The sequence below is a fragment of the Nicotiana tabacum genome, chromosome 17 (genome assembly GCF_000715075.1).
Source record: "Nicotiana tabacum cultivar K326 chromosome 17, ASM71507v2, whole genome shotgun sequence".
Taxonomy (NCBI): Eukaryota; Viridiplantae; Streptophyta; class Magnoliopsida; order Solanales; family Solanaceae; genus Nicotiana; species Nicotiana tabacum.
In genome coordinates this window covers 20,418,518-20,444,443 of record NC_134096.1, presented here as the reverse complement: position 1 = coordinate 20,444,443, position 25,926 = coordinate 20,418,518, and the positions used below count along the sequence as shown (strand labels likewise).

The 25,926-nt window shown below is 37.9% G+C and overlaps 1 protein-coding gene across 3 annotated transcripts in view; it reads right to left on the bottom strand.

Moving 5' to 3' along the window:
- Positions 1-12,882: 12,882 nt before the first annotated feature.
- The window catches only part of LOC107764785 (elongation factor 1-alpha-like), a 52,634-nt gene continuing 39,590 nt past the window's right edge, over positions 12,883-25,926 (bottom strand). The window contains exons 1-3 of one of the 3 annotated variants that reach the window (XM_016658156.2): positions 15,450-15,583; positions 14,119-14,593; positions 12,883-14,040 (exon numbers count right to left, since the gene is read on the bottom strand). In XM_016658156.2, the coding sequence (XP_016513642.1) occupies positions 13,159-14,040; positions 14,119-14,580 (1,344 nt within the window). In that variant the 5' untranslated portion in view covers positions 14,581-14,593; positions 15,450-15,583 and the 3' untranslated portion in view covers positions 12,883-13,158. Of the gene's footprint in view, positions 14,041-14,118; positions 14,594-15,444; positions 15,584-25,926 lie in introns of those variants that run through there. The other 2 variants (XM_075234077.1, XM_075234076.1) reach the window with 2 other exon arrangements.

Sequence of the window (25,926 nt, the reverse complement as noted above, 5' to 3'; positions counted from 1 at the left end):
TGCGCTGCATATTTAAATTGGGACTACGGACTATTCCGGGAGATCCCCCAGCACTGTATATTTATTTTGGGACTACGGACGTATTTCAGGAGATCCCCCAGCACTGCATATTTATTTTGGGACTACGGACGTATTCCGGGAGATTCCCCTCCCCTCCCTCCCCCGTACTGCATAATTAATTCGGGACTACGGGACGGTATCCCGGTAGATTTCTCCTGTGATTATATCTGTGTTCGGAGCTGCTAATCTTTCATGCTTAGGTGTCACAGGGTGACTTATATTCGAAGGATATTACTTGAAAAGTTTATATTTGAAAGGTTTTATCTTGAAAGAACTATGTTTGAAAGATATTTATTTGAAGGAAGTATATTTCAAAAATAATTTCTTATTGAAAAGGATTATATTCTAAAGACCTCAATTTAAAAACTTACGGGTGAAAGTTTACACTTGAAGGATTTGACTAATTTATTGGGGTTGTTGGCTGAGACCTGATGTGAAAACTATTGCAGCTGCTGAGTTACTACTTGCCTTTACTGTATTGTGATTTTTGGATTTGGGTTGTGTTTTCGTTCATTCTTCTGTGACTTATTCTGGTGTTCCGCTGTTACTTCCTGTTTTTCCTTCCTTATCGTCGTTGCTATGTCGTTAGCCATATCGCGGGGTCCTTAGATAGATGTCATGTTCTGTCATCCCTATACTTATGCGTGTTCAGTTTATTAGACCAGTGGGTGTCTTGACTAGTCCTCGTCACTACTTCACCGAAGTTAGTCTTGATACTTATTGGGCACCGCTGTGGTGTGCTCATGCTACTCTTCTGCATAATTTTTTTTATTTTTGTGCAGACCCAGGTATTTGTTCGTTAGCTAGCTGTGTGGACTGTCGCTGCGGAGACTCGAGATAAACCTGTCGCTGCGTTCGCAGGTTTTGGAGTCACCTTCAAATTTTTGTTTTGCACTGTTTATTCTTATTTTTGGACAGTTGTATTTAGAAGTTTTCTAGCAAACACTCTGTAGAGCTTATGAATTGTACTACTGGTTTTGGAAATTGCAAGAGATTTCTATTTAACTTGTTAGATGTTATTTAAATAATGTTGTTTCAATTAATGTTAGGCTTACCTAGTCCCTAAGACTAGGTGCCATCACGATACCAAACAGAGGAAAAATTGGGTCGTGACAGATCGAGTTTGCAACCGGGACTCTGTTGGGATCAACAAGAGGCACCTCGTTGCTAGGTACTATATTGTTGTTTTCGCCATGCTGGCCAGACTCAGCATCAACGTTCAAGTGAGCAGACTGAGAGTTTGACATTCTTAGGTAGGTCTGAAATTAAAATCTCAAAGAACAAGCATAAAATATATTGTGTTATGGAAATTTATATCAAACTACCACTATTATCCTTAGCCCCACGGTGGGCGCCAAACTGTTTACCTTAAAAGAATGGATAACAATTAAATTTATACGTTATTTTAAGGATACGTAGACTAATTTAATACAAGTGATCAATAACGTTAGATAAGAAAATTAAAGATAGAATAAACAACCAAACTAGTAGTAGTATTGAGTTCGGGCTCGGTTATGAGCTTAACAATTAGCCTGCCTTCGGTTCGGAGCCAAACACTTATGAAAAATATGTACGAAAAGTTATGAACAAGAATAAGAACCTTTGAATAGCTTAGAAACAGAGAAAATAAGTTTATATTGCCTTGATATACATGTTACAGAGTGTTTATTGAATAATAAACTTCCTCTTTATATAGTAGGAGAGTATTACCATAAGTACAATTCTAAGATAGGTAAAATTCTTCCTTTCAGTAATCACTAATCTGCTGCCGATACGGGCCGAGATCCACGTCGTGATATCCGATCGGACACGGATATCACGGCCATTTGTTAATCGTGTGCGGGCATCTGGTAATACTTTCCGAGGTCTTGGAGCTCGAACCGGATTCGGGGGGCATGGTCTTGATGGCTCCGAAGGCAGGTGTTTTATTCGGGCCTCGATACGAGAGGCTCCCAGCTTCGATTTCGATTCTTTATAGTTACATCCTTGCTTCGTTTGCCCCATCGAAAAATCGGGGTGCTCATTAGCCCCGATTTTACCACTATACAATATGAAGTGGACTATTGTTGGAATATAAAGCAAGATATAAGCAAAGGAATAAATGAGATATGAATATACTGCTCATGATATTTTATTCAATAATCAAAGCCATATTTATACAAGAATTTATAACTGAAAAGCTCTAAAGAACAGCAGAAAATCAACTGCAGATTATCCCTAACAGCTATATTCTAACAAATAGTAACAGAGAGATAAGATTCTCCTAACAGTTATAGACTTATTTATCTCAACAACTTCCTTGCTTTGAGCATATTATAAACTTCAGCAGTTATACAAAATTTCCAGCTATTGAGACAGTAATTTCAACACTTCTCCTTGACTCAAGAGCAGCAACACCAACTTTTTCTCTAAGAAATTCAAATCTGGATCTAGGTAGAGCCTTAGTTAAAATATCAGCGATCTGAAATTCGCTTTTGCAATATAGTAAAGCTACCTCTCCATTCTTCTGCACTGCTCTTAAGAAATAAAGCTTGATTTTGAAATGTTTTGTTTTCCCATGGAACACAAGATTACTTGCAATAGAAATTGCAACTTGATTATCAGCAAAGATTTCACTGCTCTTCTTTTGCTTCGTGTATAGATCTGTCAGCAGTTTCCTAACCCAAAGAGCTTGATTCACAGCTGATGCAACTGCAACATACTCTGATTCAGCTGTAGATTAAGCAACTACATCTTGCTTCTTTGAACACCAAGAGAATGCACCAGAACCAAAACTGAAACAATAACCTGAAGTGCTTCTCATATCATCTAAGCAGCCAGCCCAATCGCTATCAGAATATCCATGAAACTAAAAGTCTAAGGCTCTTTTGAACATGATGCCAAAATTAACAGTACCTTTAACATATCTAATAACACGTTTAGCTGCTTGAAAATGAATTTCACTGGCACAGTGCATATACCTCGAAAGTAAACTCACAGAATGAACAATATCTGGCCTCGTTGCAGTCAAGTACATCATGCAACCTATCAAGCTCCTATAAAGTCCTTCATCAATCTTTTTAGCTCCATCTTCTTTGCAAAACTTCTCCTTTTGATTTATAGGAGTTTTCATAGGCTTGCAATCCTCCATTTTGAACTTTTTCAGAATTTCTTTGGCATATTTCTGCTGACATATAAAAATCTAATTTTATTTTTGCTGAACTTCCATCCCAAGGAAGTAGAACATCTCACCAAGGTCTGTCATCTCAAAGACCTCCTTCATTTCAGTTAAGGCCGTCAAGTGGGCTGGTCCAGGCCCGAGACCGGTCTGGGACCGCGATCCAAACGGGCCAAACGGCTAAACGGGCCAGGACCGTTTGGTCCGATTTTAGCGGGCCTGGTCCGGTCTCGTGGGCCGGTCCTATGATTGGGCCCGTCAGGCTCGGGACCGTTTGGCCCGCCAGGGCCCGGGACCGTACCGAAACTAGCCCGGTCCCTTAGCTGGCCTAGCGGGCCCAACGGCTATTTGTTTTTTAAAACAAAACCGTTGGACTGTCAAAAATAGTCGTTGGGCTGTCAAAAATAGCCGTTGGCTATTTATGATATAGTCATTTAACCCCTCAACTTTGTTTTAATCCCAAACTTTTTATAATTACACTTTTTTCCTATTTTCAACTATAAATACCCCATCATTATTTTAGTTTTCTTACAAAATCATCAATCTATCACAATCTCTCTCTAATTTACTTCTATAATTGCTACTATTGCTTACTTTATTGTTACAATTTGTAAAACAATTGTGAAGTTGGTGAATTGAAGTCTTCAACGATAATCAATTTCCAACAAGTTGTTCGTCAATTCGGTAAACTCGTTCCAACTCTTAAGTTTTAATATTATAATTTTGTTTGTTTTATTTACTTTGCTTGATTAATTAAGATGGCTTATTCCTTAAAAAATATGTTTAGTAAAAATAAGGGAAAATCGAAGAGTCGTGAATCTAGTAGCCAATATGTTCCTCCTCCACTTCCCCCGGCTCCCCGACCCAAACACGTTACCCGTCCTACACCTCCTATTCTTGATAGCGATAATAGTTTATTACAATTTAACGAGAGTCAATTTTTCCATAATATTGCACCCGGTGAACAATTAAACCATGAATATATGAATGTTCTTTATGGTAATCCAACTATTGATGAAAATGATGATGAAGAAATAGATTTTGATGAAATGCAACCGGATGATGATACACCCACTAGTCCTGCTCCTGAAGTTAACCCAACTAATAATAATCTAGATGATCCCCCGTCTAACCCTCCTATTAGTGCCCCTACTTTTTTTAGACAACCTCCTAAACGGGCAGAAATATCTCTTGTTTGGCAATTTTTTACTCAACTAAGAGAAAAAAATAGGGCTAAGTGTAAAACTTGTGGCAAAGAGTTAGTTTTTCAATATGTTGGAAGTCGGGGGGGACGGGAAGTTTGACTAGACACATATTGCTACACCCTCAAGATAAAGCTAGATATTTTCGTATGAAAGCTTTGGCTGAGGAGACAAGTGCACCTAGTCAGGCTGACCTTAGTACCGGGTCAAATCAATTTAAAGTGAATCCCGACGGCTCCTTTAATATTTTGGAATGGTAGAAGGACAAAGCAAAACACTTTTCGATTCTTTCAAGGATGGCCCTAGATATTTTAACTATTCAAGCTTCAACAGTGGCATCAGAGAGCGCTTTCAGTCAAGCAAGACTTCAACTCGGTGATTATAGAGCGTCTATGAGGGAGAACTTGGAAAAATCAGTACTTTTCAGAGATTGGATCCGTTCGGAAAGAAGAAATTTTGGACTTGCTGAATCACAACCAGAGGTAGACGAAGCTTACGAAGAAATGCTAGCTGAACTTGCGGAGGATGATGCTTCGCCTGGAAGCGGTGATGAGCAAGCTTCATTTCCGCCACCACCAACGGAAATTCCTCCGGACCTTGAAGGATTTATGAAATTTGTAAGAGATACCATATAAATTAATATGTAACTTGTATTTTGGCACATCTTGATTAGTTTTTTTTTCTTCTCAATGGTGGTATTAGCACCTTGTTGTGCTCATTCCATAGGGGGGAGGAAGACTAAGAAGATATTGCCATAATTTTTAATGCTATAATAAAAATATAACGCATTGATTTGAATATCTCTTTACAATATTTTTGTTCTTTTATATATCTTAAGCTATACATATAGTATAATATAGTATAGTATAGTATAGTATATTTTTTTTTATAGAAGTTAGAGAAAAAAAATAGTAATAAAGATATATAAGCTATATTCGATTTATATACTATATATACATCTTAAAATATATATATACTATATTATATATACATAGTATACATCTTAAAATATACTATATATACATCTTAAGATATACTATATATATATATAGTATAGTATAGTAGATCTTAAGATATATATACATTATATCTTAAGATCTACTATACTATACTATATATATATAGTATATCTTAAGATGTATATATAGTATATTTTAAGATGTATACTATGTATATATAATATAGTATATATATATATATATTTTAAGATGTATATATAGTATATAAATCGAATATAGCTTATATATCTTTATTACTATTTTTTTCTCTAACTTCTATAAAAAAAAGTAAAAATAGAAAGTTTCTGTTGGGCCCATTTAGGCCCGTTTGGGCCTGTTTAGGCCCACTTAACCCGGACCCGTTAGTTCGTGGTCCCGGTCCCTAGCCGGTTCCAGCAATAAGCCCACGAAGCCCAGGACCGTTTAGGACCGGACCGCATAGGACCGGCCCACTTAGGACCGGGCCCGCGAAGCCCACTTAAGACCGGGCTCGGCCCACTTGTCACCCCTAATTTCAGTCTTAAACTGACTGATTAAGTCGGAACTGCTACCTGTAACTAATAAATCATCAACATATAAAGAGATAATAGTTTAATATATTTCTTCCTTACGGATATACAGTGTGGACTCACTCAAACTTTTCTAAAAGCCTAAACTGGGAAGATGAGCATCAATCCTACTATACCAAGCTCTAGGAGCTTGCTTCAAACCATATAATGCCTTTTTTAATAGATATACCTTGTCTTATTTACCTTTCACAGAAAAACCTTCAGGTTGTTCTACAAAGATTTATTCTTCAAGGTGACCATTGAGGAAAGCGAATTTCACATCAAGTTGGTGGATCTTCCATCTATGTTGAGCTGATAAAGCTAGTAGCATTCTCATTGTATCCCAGCGAGAAACAGGAGCGAACGTTTCTGACAAATTCACTCCAAACATTTGCGCATACCCTTTCACAACTAGTCTGGCCTTGTATTTGTTTACGGAACCATCAGGGTTGAGCTTGGTTCTATAAACCCACTTGACTCCAATAGCTTTCTTATGTTATGGTCTATCCACCAACTCCCATGTGTTGTTCTTTTCTATCATTTTCAGTTCCCCCGGCATTGCATTCCTCCATTTCTCATCTTTGGCAGCTTCTGGAAATCCTGCATATTCTAAAATAGCAACATTACACCTTTGATATATATCAGAAAGTGGTCTTGTGCCTCGGACAGGTACATCATCAACATCTTCATCTAGAAACTCTAGATTTTTCTTTTTTTCACCATCTTTCTAGTTCCAGGTGTCATTCTCCAAGAACTTGACATCCATGCTAACAACAACTTTGTCATTTTGAGGTTGATAGATCCTGTAAGATTTTGAGATGTTGTTGTATCCTACAAAAATTCTAGGTTCAGCCTTTTTATCTAGTTTATATCTTTCCACCTGAGGTACATAAGAGAAACAAAGACAACCAAAAACTTTCAGATTTGTTAGCATAGGTTTGTAACCAAACCAAGCCTCAAAGGGTGTCTTCTTCTGCAAAGCTTTGGTTGGCAATCTATTTAGCAAAAATACTGCAGTATTTGCAGCTTCTGCCCAAAATTTCTTAGGTAATTCTTTTTCATGGAGTAAACACCTTGCCATTTCCATTAAGGTCCTATTTTTCCTCTCTACTACTCTATTTTCTTGAGGAGTGTATGGTGTCGTTAGCTGATGCTCAATTCCTACTTCATCACAAAACTTGTTAAACTATTCCGAAGTATACTCAGTTCCATTATTTGTTCTTACCATCTGAATTTTGTAGCCACTCTGATTTTCCACCAAAGCCTTATATTTTCAAAATACACCAGCAACCGCAGATTTAAAATTCAAAAAATAGATCCAACAATATCTGGTGCAATCATCAATAAAGGCAATGTAGTACTTACTGCCATTCAAAGATGGTATTTTTTGAGGTCCACCTACATCTGTGTGAATAAGTTACAGCTTCTGTTTTGCCCTCCAAGATGACTTCTGAAAAGGAAGCCTAGTTTGTTTTCCATACTGGCAAGCTTCACAAGCAGGTAGATTTTTCTCAATGTTAGGAAGGCCTTCTGCTAGGTGATTTTCTTTCATGAAAAGTATTGCATCATGATGGAAATGTCCAAGTCTTTTGTGCCATAGTTCTGAGTTATTGGCTAACTGGACAACTGCGGCTTGTTCCTCCTCCAGCAGGTTCAAGGAAAAGCTTTTGCCTCTCATCTTGACCTTGAACAACTCCTTGTTATCAGCATCCTTGATCAAACACGTTTTATCTTCAAACAACAACTTGAAACCATTTTCAAGTAGGTGCCCAACGCTTAAGAGGTTTCGATCAAGATCGGGAACAAAAAGAACATTAGTTGTAAGTTTCAAACTTGTAAGGCTTTCAATTGCGACGGTTCCTCTGCCTTTCGCATCGAGTAATTCTCCATTTCTAATCCTGACTTTGCCAATAACAGCGATCTATCTCTCGAAATAGCTCTTGATCATTGGTCATATTATTTGTGCATCCGCTATCAATTAACCAGCTTTCAGAACTGTTGTTGCTAGCAAAACAAGTTGCTACAAATAACTGTTCTTCTTGATGTTGATTTGTAGCGGCATTGGCTTCCTCATGTTGTGGTTGTGACTTGCATACCCTCTCGACATGGCCTAGTTGACCACATTTGTTGCACTTGACATCTGGTCTCCACCAACATTTTTGTTAAAGATGATTTGTCTTTTTTACAATGAGGGCAGGGTAGATGAGCTCCTCCCTGATTGTTATTGTTATTGCTTGGCCTTTGCTTCTTGTTCTTCTTTCTGCCTTTGTTTGAATCATTGTTCTGTGATTTAGCTTGAAAATCTCCTTCAACAGAACTTTCCTTCCTCATGATTCTCCTTTGCTACAATGCGTGCAAATCTTTAACAAGTTCTGCCAAGGTGATACTTGACAGATCTTTGGAATTCTCTAAAGAAGAGATCGTGGCTTCATATTTCACAAGCAGTGTTACAAGAATTTTTTGAACAATTCTTTCATCATTAAATTCCTTACCAAACAATCTCACCTTGTTGGCTATGTCGAGCAGTTGGTCTGAATAATCCTTTATAGTTTCTGATTCTTTCATTTTCTTCATTTCAAATTCTCGAATTAGATTCATCACTTGCATATTCTGCACTCTTTCATTTCCTTTGTATTCTTCTTTGAGATACTCACAAATTGTTGTTGCAGACTGCATTTACATAATTCTGGTTAGAATTGAAGGTGATACTGTAGAGAAAATATATGCTTTGGCTTTGGCTTTCCTTGTCTTTTTCTCCTTGTGAATTTTTATCTGATTAATTGTTGGATTATTTCCAAGATGAGGTACTTCGTAGTCCTCTTCTACTGCTTCCCAGAGAGCCAGTGTTTCAAGATGAACTGTCATTCTAATTGCCCAAGCTTGATAATTCTCACCATTGAAGACTGCTGGAATTAAGAAGCTCGATTCAGAATCCATTTTCTATAAATTGTTTAAGATAAAAGTTTAAAGAATGTATTGTGATGTGCTTTGGGTGGAAGAATTGGTATTTGGTTCACTCTCTGCTCACAAGTCCCTCAAGATGGAAATGAGATATGAATATACTGCTCATGATATTTATTCAATAATCAAAGCCAATACAAGAATTTATAAAGAAAAGCAGAAAAATCAGCTGCAGATCATCCGTAACAGCTATATCCTAACAAATAGCAACAGAAAGATAAGATTTTGCTAACAACAGTTATAGGCTTATTTATCTCAACAACTTCCTTGCTTTGAGCAGATTTTAAACTTCAGCAGTTATGCAAAATTTCCAGCTGTTGAGGCAGTAATTTCAACAACTATGGAGACCATATTTCCTTTGTAAAAGGGGACTGTGAAAAGGAAGATGATTTAGTACTAGTACTTTAACTAGAAAAGAAAAGAAAAGAAAAGAGGACATTGAATCCTCCAAAGAGTTAATCTGATTAGTTAGTTATTAACTGACCATAGAACGCTATTTTGGGTTTTTATTATAGGAAGTGCATAAAAGAAATGACTTCTGTATGTCTAACACAGCTTTAAAGATCTATATAAAGTGTGAAAGCCATTATCAGTTGATACCTCACCCTCGACCTTCATATGGGAAAGAAAACAATAATTCATTCCCACAGTGGCAACTATAAATATATCTTTTCATAGACTTCTTTTTTCACCTGGGCAGTAAGTAAATGATACCTCTCACTTCTGAAGAATCTTATAAAGCAAAATAATTTGAATCCTTGGTCAAATTATGGGCATAAAACTGAAGTTTTGAATCTTGCTTCGGCTCAAAAAAAGCAAAAATTAAAAAAAAAAATGTCACGTGGCGTCCATCTCACCAGAATTCAATGGCACTTGATATTGGATGTCCACCTTGGACAATACTAATGGAAGAGGGATATATTTAAGCCACTTGTATAACGTCAGGGGTATATTTGCACGGATAATATAACGCAGGGTAATATTGATCATTTTCTCACAGTAAATAAACTTAGGTCTATTGCACATTAAACTTTCAAATTTACAATCTCTCTCAAAACTTGTGATAACACGTTTTTATCGGATTAAATCCCGAGTTACTCTGGCTTCGAGACAAAATGTTCTAAAATGTGCTTAACGTCTTGAGACGCTTGTTTTTTTGAGTTTAAGTTTTATATACTGACGATACAAATACATTTATACAATTATATTATTTTATCAAATAATTATATTTAAATCTCTATAATAAGCTCTAATTGGTAACATGATAAGGATGATAACTAACATACAATTACAGGTAAATTTTCAATGATATATAACGTAATCTTATGTTTTTAAAGTGTTCAAACATTAACTTCTCCAAAGAACTCGAGAAACTTTTCAAAAACAACAGTTAAAACACCATATTCTTAGCACTCGTTTGGCTATATATTTTGGCTATTTTTTTCAATTTTTTTTTGAAAACATTGCATGGAATATGATCAGTTTTTTAAAAGAATTTGAATTTTTTTTTTCAAGTTCCCAAAAACTGATTTATGGCAGTTTTTGGGTGGAAGTTTTTCTTCCACTTACAAAACTTCAATTTTTTTTCTAAATAAAATGCATGTTCAAACACAACTCAACTTTCAAAAATTATTTTTCAACACAACTTCAAAAATTCTTTTTCCAAGTTTCAATCAAATTTATGTCCAAACACTAGTTTAGTGATTAAGGTTAAAGCCGCGAAGTGCAGTAATAGCCACTTTTAAGCCCACTATTTAAAATATATCCACAATTTATAATGTATGTGAAGATTAGGCAATTCACCTAAACTTAGGACTATATCGTGAATTTTTGAGTTGCTAATTTGAAATTCAGGATTAAGTGTCCTGAATTTCTGAACTACTAATTTAAAATTCAGAAAATAAAATCGAACTTTTGGACACATTTTCGAGCTTTAGGACACGATGTCCTGAAGTTTGAACTTTGAGGTTTAAACTCTAGGATACGGTGTCCTGAAGTTTGAGCGAAATTGGCTAATATTTAAATACATTATAAATTATGGATATATTTTAAATAAAGTGCTTAAAAGTCACTAACTAGTGTCATTTCCACCGGAATTAATTCTCTAGATGGTCATTCAACTTATGTGAATATTCCGCCAAAGTCATTTTTGTTTAGTTTAGGACTACAAAGTCACCAAACTATTATTTTTTCACTTAGAAAATAAAGAACACTTATTTGGTATGCCATGTCATATTTTTATTTATAATGATAAAACTCATTTAACCTAGGTCCCTTGTATCCATTTATTCCACCCGATGAGAAAACGGGTCATCTAAACCAAGTATTTGAAACTTAAAAATCCAAAATTAAATTATAATACATACTCTATTCGTTAAGCATGGTTAAGTGGAAAAAAATTTACAAGGAAGAGACATTTTAAAATTCATCGACCGGGCATATTTTTTCCAAATATTTTGTCCCCCAATACACAATTTTGCACAACAGGATATATGCATGTACACTCGAAAAAATTATTAATCTGAATTCAATCTCTACGTTTGTGTTTTTTAAGGTGAAAAAGAAAGAGTAATATGAGGGAAAGTAGAAAATTTATTTGTATACATCAAAATGCCAATATATGAATCATTTCGTTGTGATAGATACATGCAATAACAGAATCGTTAATTGGATAACTAGTTAATTATCAGGCATAGCAATTCGAAAAATACTTATCCGTGCATAGTTTTTATATTCTTAGTATTTTAAACTTAAAAGTCCCATATTAAAGTCCCATAGAGATATTTTAAAATTCATAGAGTGGACATGAGGGAAAGTAAAAGAGAGGGTATTATATTTCAAAGTAGACTTGTTTTCTTATCGGGGGGGATAAATGGATCTAATGGACATGGGTTAAATGAATTTTATCATTAAGTATTTTTTACTATGTCATAACATGCTAAATGAGTGTTCTTTATTTTTTGAGTCAAAAAGTAATAGTTGGGTGACTTTGTTGTCCTAAATCAAATAAAAATAACTTTGGTGGGATATTTCTATAAGTTGAGTGACCTCGTAAAAGCTATAACACTGGATAAATATCAGTTTTTCATGCTACTCTATGCTCGTCACACTTGAAACTTCTTGTAGTAAAATATAAGGGTACAATAGGATCATTTTGGAAATAATTTGGTAAAAATGACAAAGTTAAAACCAATGAAAAGGACGTGTTGCCCCACCCCTTTATCCAATCCAAAGAAAAGGAAAGGTTGTAACATCTGCTTTTAAAGCTGTACTTCCCCTCTTGTCTAATCTCCATCCATAGCATTTCACTTTTTCTTCTGGGCGGCCTTGGTGAATTTTGAATTAACAACTACTTGTGTGTGTCCTTTTTTGTTCAATCAAGAAAATGCAACTATCTACAAAAAAAAAACTCTCAATCCAACTGTGCCTCAGTATGAGCATTGTTCAACTATCTTATCCTCAAAGTTTTAAAATTTTATGACTAAGCAAGAATTCGCCACGACTTATATTCTAGTATACAAGTCTTTATCACTTAAAACTGTTCTGTCAAAAAAGGTATGCACTTAAAACAAACTTCACGTATTATCACTAAATAGTTCAACTTCCAGTAAATTTTCTTAACCAAAAAAATAATTTTGTCCTTGGCAAATTACTGAACAAAATTTTCACTTTGTAAGCAACAACAAAAGATAAACCCTACAAAGAAAAGAAAGACAGAGAACGAAACATCAACTACTTACTTTGACAAAGGTAACAAAACCTGGAAGTATTTGCCAAGGAGAATGATTAGGTAATAATTCATCATAGTATGGGACAATTCTACTCGGAAAAACAGTCCAACAAAGTTGAATCTAATGCAAAAACAATTATGATTCTCCTATGGCAATTTAGGAGAATCATAATAAGCTCACAATCTTTATACTATATCAGCAACATTAAGATAAATAAACTGCTGCTAACAAATGACAGACACGAAGGCCCTACTATTAAATAATATTGAGGAGAACAGCCAAAAGTGACATGTTGCGAAACGAAATATGAGAAGGGAACAGGAATACGAAGAAAAGCTGCTCAAAAATTACTCCACTATCCTCAAAAGAGGCTAGAGAACCATGACAATAGCTTCTTGAGCCATATCCAGCACTGGTTAAATGTCCAAAACAAAATTGGAAAAAACTGAAGCAAATAAACAAAACTAGTTCATCCAAACAGAATCCCATCAAAGCACAACCTCACTTCTTCTTCTGAGCAGCTTTGGTGACCTTGGCACCGGTTGGGTCCTTCTTGTCGACATTCTTGATGACACCAACAGCAACAGTCTGACGCATGTCCCTCACAGCGAAACGACCCAATGGTGGGTACTCGGAGAAGGTCTCAACAACCATAGGCTTGGTAGGAATCATCTTAACCATACCAGCATCACCATTCTTCAAGAACTTAGGCTCCTTCTCAAGTTCCTTACCAGAACGTCTGTCAATCTTGGTCAAGATCTCAGCGAACTTGACAGCAATGTGGGAAGTGTGGCAGTCGAGAACTGGTGCATATCCATTTCCGATCTGACCAGGATGGTTCATGATGATGACCTGGGAGGTGAAACTGGCAGCCCCTTTGGCTGGGTCATCCTTGGAGTTTGAGGCAACATAACCACGCTTGAGATCCTTAACAGCAACATTCTTAACATTGAACCCAACATTGTCACCAGGGAGTGCCTCCTGGAGAGCTTCGTGATGCATCTCTACAGACTTGACTTCAGTTGTCAGACCAGTAGGCCCAAAGGTCACGAGCATACCAGGCTTGAGGACACCTGTTTCAACACGACCAACAGGGACGGTACCAATACCACCAATCTTGTAAACGTCCTGAAGTGGAAGACGTAGGGGTTTGTCTGTGGGCCTCTTGGGCTCATTAATCTGGTCAAGAGCCTCAAGGAGGGTTGGCCCCTTGTACCAGTCAAGGTTGGTAGACCTCTCAATCATATTGTCCCCCTCGAAACCAGAGATGGGGACAAAGGGAATCTTGTCAGGGTTGTAACCAACCTTCTTGAGATAGGAAGAAACTTCCTTCACAATTTCATCATACCTAGCCTTGGAGTACTTTGGGGTGGTAGCATCCATCTGCCAAAAATAACAGAATTAGCATGGCATGAAATGTTTAAAATAATAATTAATTATAAGCTATCGAAAAAAGTAAACCTTGTTGCAGCAGCAAATCATTTGCTTGACACCAAGGGTGAAAGCAAGCAATGCGTGCTCACGGGTCTGACCATCCTTGGAAATACCAGCTTCAAAACCACCAGTGGTAGAGTCAATAATAAGAACAGCACAATCAGCCTGGGAAGTACCAGTGATCATGTTCTTGATAAAGTCCCTGTGTCCAGGGGCATCAATCACAGTGCAGTAGTACTTAGTGGTCTCAAACTTCCACAAGGCAATATCAATGGTGATACCACGCTCACGTTCAGCCTTAAGCTTGTCAAGCACCCAGGCATACTTGAATGACCTCTTGTTCATCTCAGCAGCTTCCTTCTCGAACCTCTCAATAACACGCTTGTCAATACCACCAAGCTTGTAGATCAAATGGCCAGTGGTGGTCGACTTTCCAGAGTCGACGTGGCCAATGACCACAATGTTGATGTGAACCTTCTCTTTACCCATGATTCCTTAAAAACTGAAGATCATCACAAGAACAGAAAACCAAGAATTAAATTTTGATAGTCATTGAAACCAAAATAATTTCTACAAAGACACAAACTTTCAATTAGACTCTTGTCTAATGGTTCTCTTTGAAATATGTGAAACTTAACTCTAGACCATGTAATACGTAAATTTTGGGGGTGGAATGAGGGACTACGAAGATATTTATCTTTTGGTGTTTGATTAACCAAAAACATTTCCAAGGAAAAGATGTTCCAGGAATGTAACTTCCATAGACAGAATTCATTTTCCTTTTCAACAATCAGCCATCAATCTGGACATCTATAAATTTTCATCAAAACGATACTATCAATCTTTCACAAATTCTTAGCAAAAAGTTCAGTTACAAATCAAACACGGAATAAAAAGGAAAACATTTTCTATCATACCAAACATACCAGAACCTATAGAGTTTCTAATAGTCATAGATTCATTATTCAATTGACTTCCAAGTGTACATATCATAAAAATCCGTTTTAAAAATTCATCAATAGATCAAAATCTAAGTGTAGCAAATCAAATCGAATTAACAAATAAAAAAAATAAATCGTATAGGCTGCAACCAATTAGTAGAACAGTTGAAATCTAATATACAAAAACAAAAGGACAATACCACATAGACGAGATTAAAAAAGGGAAGAAAAAGTTATGATATCAATTAATTAGTAAATAAAAACAAATAAATCTCATAATTCAAACTCAAGTAAAATCAATTCACAAGGTAATTAGATTGTGTTTTTCAACAAATCACTGACAAAACACCAACTAGAATACAATTGATTTGTATGAATATATATAAATAATAGGCAGAAAAATAGAACAGACCTAACCTTAAAAAGACGAGAGAGCTTCGCTAAAACCCTGGCTGCGCAGAATAAAAGAAGCGAAGCGTTAGGGTTTTAGAAATGCACCGAGTGATGTTTTTAAAGCTCAGAAACCGTACCCGGGTTGGGCTTCTTGGGCCCCCACTGAATTAGATTTAACTAAGGCCAACTTGTGCTGCCCCTTAAACTTGGCTCCAGTTTTTATTTTGACACTTTAACTAAGGGCGGTACCTATTGAACACTCCAACTTATTTAAAAGTATATTTATTAAACACCTCACTTACTGCCAGTCAAAAAAATAAAGTGTGTGTTAGTCACACGCGAATGCGGTGGCAAAGTGACGAATGAGACAAAGACACGTCGCATTTGGGTCCAAATAATCTTAAGGAAAAAAAAAATTTTATTTCCACATAAAATCCCCTCCCCCACCTAAGTAGTTCCATCGTCTCTCCGCCCTCATCTTCCCAGCTCCTCCTCATTCACCATTCATTGTTAGGCAATCCTCACCTGTGTACAGATAAAAACTACTCAATCACTTTCGACCGTAACTACCATCAACATTGTCTTCACCAAAAATTATGCTTAATTTGATACTTGGACGAGGCAGAAAGATAAGAGGACTCACTCGAATATACTGATGTTTTCCCCAAATTTATGGTTCCCTTTCCCTTTGAGAACGTAAATAAATATCCCAAGCTTTTCTCAAATTTCTTGGGTTTCCTCTCTTTTTTTTCTTTTTTCTTTTCCTTTATGGGTTTTAATTATTTTATGATTTAAGTTTTTTTTGTTAACAAAAATTCAAAATCTTATTTTTTGATTGAAATTTAAGAAAAATTCAAGTTCCAATGACTTTTATTGAGGGGAAGAATGTGAATTGTTTAAATAGTTGTGTATACTTTTGATTCCTCTGTTTATGTTTGACGAAATTGAAGAATTTGAAAGGGAGGTTTTTGTTTTGTGTTAATGGTAATTTTTTCTGTGCATGAGATTTTTGGGTGAAGGTGAGGTAAGACGATTGTCGAGTTTTGGTGAAACTGGTGGTGCAGCTGTATGTGTTTTGTGTTGTTGAAGATAGTTCTGATTTTTGTAAGGAAAGATAGAGACATTGAAGCTGGTGGTTATGGCGTTTTGGGTTCACGCTACCGGTGGTTCACAGTGTTATGTCGTGGAGTTGGTGAGGTCCTTTCGGATTAAAAATGTGTTTTCAAATAATTAAAAAAAGAAAAAAATATGGTTTGGTATGAGTTCACTCGCTTTGAGAAAGTGAGAAATACTTGTTTTTGTCATGGCATACTTTGTGTTTAATAGGCACACTTTCAAATAAGTTGGAGTGCTCAATAGGTACTGGCCTTAGTTGAAGTGTCAAAATGGAAACTGGAGCCAAGTTTAATGGGTCGCACAGGTATTTGGCCTTTACGTAAATATACTTATCTTTTCTCTAATTATCAGGGCAACATTTGTTAGATTTTGAGTTCTGGCCAAAATGTATACAAAAAGTAAATAAAAGGGGTAGGAAAGACACGTTTATTTTGTGAGAAGCCCTGAATTTTAGAGATAACTAATTTTATAGGTTATTTGCTTAGCCTTAAACTACAAAAGAAACTTTCTTATAAGGAAAGTACATATTTAATGCATGATGAAAATAAAAATTACCTTCTCAATTCTTTAGTCATACTGTAAAGTACCATAAAATAAAATATTACTAAAAGAAAACAAGCATACTGAGAAAGAACCTATGTTTAAGCAACCTATTTCAAGTATTAGTATGGCTTGTTTATCTCAACACCAGATAATATATTTTACTCAATGGGATATATATGAAATATGAATAAAATTAAACTACCAGGTTGGTATTCTCTTGTTTCTCTCCTTATCCAAGCTGGTATTTTTTTTAATTTCGGAACGACCCTTTGCCCATATACCTTTCGCTACATCTGGAAGCGTAGAAAAAACAGTGCAGACATCAAAAACTTCAGCTTACACACTAAGTTAAAAAGTATGCTATGAAAATCTTACATAAGAATGAAATCAAATATAATAAAGAGTAAGCAACTTGGATTCATTTATGGCAAATGAAAAGAGTAAAGGAACAAAGATGATGAAAAATAGTAGCTTCTGAAAAAGTTAAAGTCCCAACATAATTGGATCAAGGAAGATTTCAGTTACCAGTTCGTCCTCAAATGGTAAAGCTTTAAATCAGAATTAAGCATCATTTCAAGAATTCAAACAACCCATCATTCTGCTTGGTGAATGGACTTAAGGAGTATCAAGTTGCCTACATCATATAGTGTTTGAGTTTGTAAAGCACATCTAAATTGTAATATGAAACCTTAAGAGTTTGTTTGGAAAGCCATCTAAAAATTGAATTTTAATGTAACTAGGTGTAATTTTACAATTTGACGTGTTTGTCTAGCATTACTTGGTCGGCGTGGTAATTACACTGTGCAATTACGCAATCACTTTTTTTTTATTTTAAAATTTTAAAATATATTTTTCTTTGTACATTATTTATCTTTTATTTTTCTACCTTTACTTTTTGTGATTTCATGTAATTGCTCGTATATTTTATTTCTTATTTGTTTTATTTTTTTATTTTACGTAACTGCGTTATTGTTCTAGTTTTTGAAACTACACCCCCTAATATTAGAAATAATGAGTCATTAATAAACTTGCCATATAATGAGTGATGTCCTTAAAGTACAATTTCGTTGTTGAATGAGGTTATAAACTTATTATGTTTCCTAATTTTAAGTTGTATTGGAACTTATTTTTATTATTGCGGTTTTTGACATATGTTAGACTTTTTTTTGGATTTTAAAATTGTGTTATATTTTGTTAATTCACATTGCATGTTGTTCATTTTTTTATTAGAATTCATAGATTAGTTTTGTCAAATATTTGAATAATGTTATGATATTATATTTATAAATATTAATTTATTTTATCAAACATGCATTCCATGATGCTCTTACAAAACATATTTATTTAGGCCACCTCACCAACTCTCTCAAGGATCTCAAAAGAGCCAATATACCTAGGGCTCAACTTGCCCTTCTTCCCGAACCTCATCACACCCTTCATGGGTGAAATCCGCAACAAAACTCTCTCTCCTACCATAAATGCTACATCACGAGGCCTCCGATTAGCGCAACTCTTCTGTCTAGACTGAGCTGTACGAAGACGATCCTGAATCAACTTGACTTTATCAAAGGCATCCCAAACCAAATCAGTGTCCAACAACCTAGCCTCTCCCGGCTCAAACCAACCAATTGGAGAATGATATTGTCTCCCATATAAGGCCTCATAAGGAGCCATTTGAATACTCGATTGGTAGTTGTTGTTGTAGGCAAACTCTGCAAGAGACAATAACTGATCCCAAGAATCCCAGAAATCCATAACACAAGCACGAAGCATATCCTCTAAGATCTGAATGGTGTGCTCGGATTGCCCGTCCATCTGGGGGTGAAATGATGTACTCAACTCAACCCGGTGCCTAACTCGTATTGCACGGCCCTCCAAAAATGTGTGTGAACTGCATGCCTCGATCGAAGATAATGGACATCGGCACACCGTAGAGACGAATAATCTCACGAATATAGATCAGAGCCAACTGCTCAGAAGAATAGATAGTCACCACTAGAATAAAATGAGCCGACTTGGTCAACCTGTCCACAATCACCCATGTTGCGCGTCAAATTTCTTCAAAGTCTGTGGGAGCCCAACAATGAAATCCATGGTAACACGCTCCCACTTCCACTCGAGAATCTTAACTCTCTGAAACAAACTGCCTGACCTCTACTGCCCGTACTTCACCTGCTGACAGTTCAGGCACCAAGCCACACACGCCACTATATCTTTCTTGATTCTCCTCCACCAATAATGTTATCTCAAATCCTAATACATCTTAGCGGCACCCGGATGAATGGAGTACCGCGAACTATGGGCCTCCTCAAGAATCAACTCATGCAACCCATCCATATTGGGCACACATAACCGGCACTGCATCCGCAACACCTCGTCATCTCCAATAGAAACCACATTGGCATCGCCATGATGTACCGTGTCCTTAAGGAAGACCGAGAAACCACGCAAGCAAGAACCTGACTAGGCTCCGAAATATCTAATCTAACAAATTGATGGGCCAAAGCCTGAACATCCATGGCTAGGGGCCTCTCAGTTGCCGGTAATATGCCAAACTACCCAAACTCTCTGCCTTTCTACTCAAGGCATCGGCCACCACATTGGAAATCGAAAGTTCAAAAGTTCATTGAGTTCGATTTGAGGTGCGATTCATCATTTAAATATTATTATGCGTATTTTGAGGCCTCGAGTAGGTCCGTGTTATTTCATGGGACTTGTTGGTATATTTGGACGGGGTCCCGAGGGGCTCGAATGAGTTTCGGATGAGGTTCATATCATTTTTGTCGTATGTTGCATTTGGTGAATGAGGCTGGATCTGGGCAAAGTCTGGTATGGTTGCACCTGCAAACTACTGGGCGCATGTGTGAGAGTCGCGGGTATAAGGAATGAGGCATAGAAGCGGAACTGGAGGGCTGGCACTGTGGTCGCAGCAGCGAGAAGATTGGCGCACCTGCGACACCACATGTGCGATGAATTGGAGTGCAGACGCGACGAGCTTCGCAAGAGCGAAATGGTTTTATCGCAGGTGAGAGGGGTACTAGGACAAGCTGCTTTCGCATAAGCGAAGAATTTTTCCACATAAGTGAACGTCGCAGAAGCGACCTACTATCCGCAAATACGAACAATGTTGGGCAGAATGCTTTAAGTTTGAGGGTTTGATATTTTTTTACCTATTTTTGGATTTTTGGAGCTCGGTTTGGGTGGCTTGGGAGAGAAAATTCATCATGTGGATTGGGGTAAGCATTCTTAACTCGTTTGTGATTATATTTCACGAATTAATCTTCATTTTTGGTAATTGAATTGTGAATTTTAAAGAGAAAATTGGGGTTTTTTTGTCTAAATTCATAAAGTGAATTTTTGAGTTTTGAACATCGATTCGGAGTTGGATTTGAGTGAAACTAGTATGGTTGGACTCGTAATTGAATAGCTTGTCGGATTTTGTGAGTTTTGTTGGATTTCGAGGTGCGGGCCTAGGTTTAACTTTTTGGTTGACTTTGGGCTTTTGATTAAAGATTTGACCTTTATAATTTGAATTTTTTTCTTAGGCATTATTTGATGTATTTGAGTTGGTTTTGGCTAGTTTCGAGCCGTTCGGAGGTCGGTTGGCGCGGGATGGCATGTTGGAGTATCGTTTGGCTTGTTCGATATTGGATTTGGCTTGTTCGAAGTAAGTAACACTTCTAAACTTGGTGTTGAGGGTATGAACCCCTGAATACATGTGATATGTATTTGGTGTTGAGGTGACGCACATGTAGGTGACAGGCGTGTGGGCGTGCACCGTGTGTATTGTGACTCGGTTATTTCTATGGTACTATGTAGTTACCTAATCTTATTTGTATCCATGAAATCTCTACGTGCTAAAGTAATTGAGCTGTGATCCATGTTAGAAACCATGTTTAGGCTTCATACATTATTCTGTCGGGACCCACTGAGGTCATATCTGTTGTGAGTTATTTGCTTAAATTGCAGTTACATACTCAGTCATACTCGTTCATTTGCATATCATATCTCAGTCTCTGTTGCTATTTATTGATACATCATATCATCATTTTGGGCTGATTTTCATGACATTGTGAGCCCGAGAGACTGGAGAGATTGGTGACTGAGTGAGGCCGAGGGCCTGATTGTGAGAATAATTATGGGATCGGGTTGCACGTCGTAGCAGGATTTATTATTCTTGGGGTTAGATCTGCCCTGTATTATTGATTCATGATGAGATCGGCTTGCACGTTGCAACATGTTTTATTTATTCATGCCATGATTGGCTTATTATAGCGCTTGGGCAGGATATGCCCCTCTGGAGTCTGCACACCCACAGTGAGCACAGTTACTATTGATTTATTTATGCTGGATCTACCCTGTACAGTGCTGAGTTACTGAGAGTGGTAAGGCTTGGATCTGCCATGTTCAGTGCTAAGTGACTGAGTGTGTTGAGCGATTGAGCGTGATGAGTGAAAAGTATGAGATAGTGAGATTGAGTACTCTGAGAGTATGCATATGGTTTTATCACTGAGTTGCATTGCATTCAACATGCGCACTTGACATACATGCATAGAGATGCATTTTCCTCATGATGTACAGTATTGCGTCATTCATGACTTCACATACACATTGACATGTAGGCATAGAGATGTATTTTCCCCATGCCATTTGAAAATGAAACATTTACTTATTGAAAGTTTTGGGAAAAATCACAAGTTTACAAACTTACTCATATTTTGGTGATTTCGGTAAAAGATTTTGGTTTTCACTGATATACTTGAAAAGCATGCCTATTTTTCGGAACTGTGAACGAGCTGAGCATTATATCTCTTATTTCTTTTATTACTTTTATTATGTTGTTACGAACTATTGTTGGCTATTAGTGTTGGACTCTAACCTTTGTTCCATATTGTCACTACTTTTAACCTAAGGTTATGTTTATTACTTATTGAGTGCATGAGGTCAGTTGTACTCATACTATACTTCTGCACCTTGCGTGCAGATGTTGGATGATGATGTTGCTGTGTACGGCGGGAGCTGGATTTGAAGATGTACCTGCCTCCCGGTCATAGCTGCCTCTTGATCTTTGTAGCTTTAGAATTTTAATTTGTTTATGTATATTTCAAACAGATGATGTACTTTATTTCATACCAGCTTTGTAAATTCTAAATCTTAAAAGCTCATAATTTGTACTATCAGTTCTTGGAAATTATTGTATAAAAGCAATTGTAGTTTCATTTCTTTTCTTAAAAAATCTTAATTAAATTGGATAGTTATTAATTGGCTTACCTGACAGGTTTGGTTAGGTGCCATAATGACTAGGTGGATTTTGTGTCGTGATAAGTTAGTATCAGAGAGACAAAATAGTGATATCATATTCTTTCAACAACTCTAACCACCTCAACTGTCGCAAATTAAGATCTTTCTGCTTGGATAGATGTTGGAGACTCCGATGGTCGGTATAGACCTCGCATGGGACATCGTATAGATAATACCTCCAATTCTTCAATGCATGAACAATAGCTACCTATTCCAAGTCATGGACCAAATAATTCTTCTCATGTACCTTCAAATGCCAAGACGCATAGGCAATCACCCTACCGTCTTGCATCAACACTGCGCCAAGCCCAACACGCGATGCGTCACAATACATAGTGTAAGACCCCGAACCCGTAGGCAACACCAACACTAGGACTGTAGTCAATGCAATCTTGATCTTTTGAAAGTTCGCCTCAAACTCCTTAGACCATTTGAAATGAGCACCTTTCTGGGTCAGTCTAGTCAAAGATGCTATAATGGATAAGAAACCCTCTACCAAACAATGATAATATTCGGCCAAACCAAGGAAACTCCGAATCTCAGTAGCTGAAGACAGTCAAGGCCAACTCTAAACTGCCTCAATCTTCTTGTGATCTACTTTGATTCCCTCACTAGATACCACATGACCCAAAAACGCCACCGAATCAAGCCATAATTCACACTTAGAGAATTTTGCGTACAACTTCTTCTCCCTCAAGATTTGGGGCACGATCCTCAGTTGATGCTCATGATCCTCCCGAATGCGGGAGTACACCAAGATGTCATCGATAAACACAATGGCAAATGAGTCAAGATATGGCTGGAATACGATGTTTATCAGGTGCATAAATATTGTTGGGGTGTTGGTCAACCCAAATGACATCACTAGAAACTCATAATGACCATATCGAGTCCTGAAGGAAATCTTCTGCATATTCGGATCCTGAATCTTCAGCTGATGATACCCTGACCTCAAATCAATCTTCGAGAACACTCTAGCACCCTAAAGCTGGTCAAATAAGTCATCAATGCTAGGTAATGGGTACTTATTCTTCCCTGTAACCTTGTTCAACTGCCTATAATCAATACGCATCCGCATCGAGCCATTCTTCTTCTTTACAAACAGAATCAGAGCACCCCAAGGTGACACACCAGGCTGGATGAAACCCTTATCAAGCAACTTTTGCAGTTGTTCATTTAACTCATTCAACTCCACTGGTGCCATACGATATGGTGGAATAGAAATGAGTTGAGTGACAGGCACCAGGCCAATACCAAAATCGATATCTCTATCGGGGGGCATGCGTGGAAGATCCGTTGGGAATACATCTGGGGAGTCTCTCACTATAGGAACTGACTCAACGGTGGGAGTGTCAGTATTGACATCCCTCACAAAGGCTAGATATGCATCACACCCTTTCTCAACCATCCGTTGCGCCTTCAGAAAGGGCACAACTTTACTAGGAATGTAATCCAATGTACCCATCCACTCTAACCGCGGCAAACCTGGCATAGCCAATGTCACAGTCTTGGCGTGACAATCCAAAATAGCATGATGGGGAGACAACCAGTTCATGCCCAAGATCACATCAAAGCCTACCATATTGAGTAATATTAGATCAACTCTGGTCTCAAAACCACCAATAACAAATAAACATGACCGGTAAACACGGTCCACAATAATAAAATCTCCCACATGTATGGACACATATACAGGAAAACTCACACGAGATATATCCAAATACGAGGCAAAGTAAGATGACATATATGAATAAATAGAGCCTGGATCAAATAATATTGATGCATCTCTATGACAAACCGGAACAATATCTGTGATAATTGCGTCTGATGCGACCGTCTTCGTCCTACCCAGAAAAGCATAAAATCTGGCCTGGCCTCCCCCTCTATGGAAACCTCTACCCGCTTGCCTCCATATCTAGCTAGTTGGGCGGGTGGAGTGGCAATTGGAGCAGCAACTATGGCTTGTGAAGTCTGTGGACCCTGTGGAATACGTGGAGCATGTGTGGTCTATGGAGTTGCACCCCTCCTGGGTCGGGGTAGTCCCTCACCATATGTCTAGTATCCCCACAATCAAAATAAGCTCTCGGTGGGAATGGCTGCTGAAACTGACCCTGGCCTGGTCAAGCTAGACTGACCACTAAAGGCACCCCATGTAGGAGGTGCACTAGAAATGGCTGAGCAAAATGGGTAACCTGGGACTTAGAATAGCAGGAGCACCGCTAGTAACTGAAAGTGTTGCATGAACTGGGCGGCTCACATAGCCTCTGCCGTGATGAGCTGCAACTGGAGCACGTGCACCACTATATCCTCACAAGTCTCGAGGCCTTTTGGCCTCCTCGTCCTCTCTCTCATAGCCCCTCATATCCTCCAACATCCGCGTAATCTCTACCACCTATTGATACAGAGTATCCATCTCCAACTCTCGATCCATGCTGAATCTAATACCATAGTTAAGCCCTCGATGAATTTGTAGACTCGCTCTCTGACTGTAGAAACCAAAGTAGGTATATGTCGGGATAACTCACTGAATCTGATAGCATACTCTGACACTGTCATAGTCCCCTGGCGCAGCTGTTGAAACTCTGTGCGCCATTCATCCTGAAGGGTCTAGGAACAAACTCTCTCAAAAATATCTCTAAAAATTGAGCCCAAGTGAGTTGGGATACATCAGCTGGTCTACCCTCCTCTAACCCTTCCACTACTGATACGCTGCTTCTGAGAGCTGAAATATGGTAAAAGCGACTCTGTTCACCTCCACAATACCCATGGTGTGGAGAATACGGTCGCATTTCTCTAGAAACCCCTATAGTTCCTCGGTAGTTGCGCTACTAAAAGTAGGAGGATCATACTTCTTGAGCCTCTCAAGCCTCATTTTCTCCTCCTCAGAAGCCGTTGGCCTAATCTCAGGCTGAACTGGAATAACTGGTTGTGCTGGCATGACACCCAAGACCTGATCAATATGGACCCGCTGCTCTGGAGTGTAGGCCGCGGGAGTCTGAGCTCCTCCTCCAACCTGATATGTGGCTGGTGCAAGGGGAATCAATCCCGCCTGAGCTAGAGTGCACAACATGCTCAAGAACTATGCTATGGTCTCCTGAAGTCCAGGGGCAACAACAGGCGTCTCGGGTTCCTGTCCCCCAACCGGAGCTAGTGGTGGCTCCTCAGTTGCTGCTCGGGCAGGTGCTCTGGCTGCACCATGTGCCCCTCTTTGGCCTCTACCCCGTCTACGTTCTCGCGCGGCTCTAGCAAGGGAGCGTGTGTCTGATCATCAGATCCAGCAGTGCGTGTCCTCACTACATATGAGAGAATAAAAAGACAAAGACTCAGATTTTGAAATCAACAAATTCGCACGATAAGGAATCAAAGAAGTGGAATTTCGTAGTAGTTTTGTAGCGTCTCGAAAATAAGTACAGACGTCTCCGTACCGATCCACAAGACTCTAATAAGCTTTCTTATGACTCGTAACACCTATAAACCTAGAGCTCTGATACCAACTTGTCAGGACCTCAATCTCCCACCTTAGGATATCGTGATGACACTT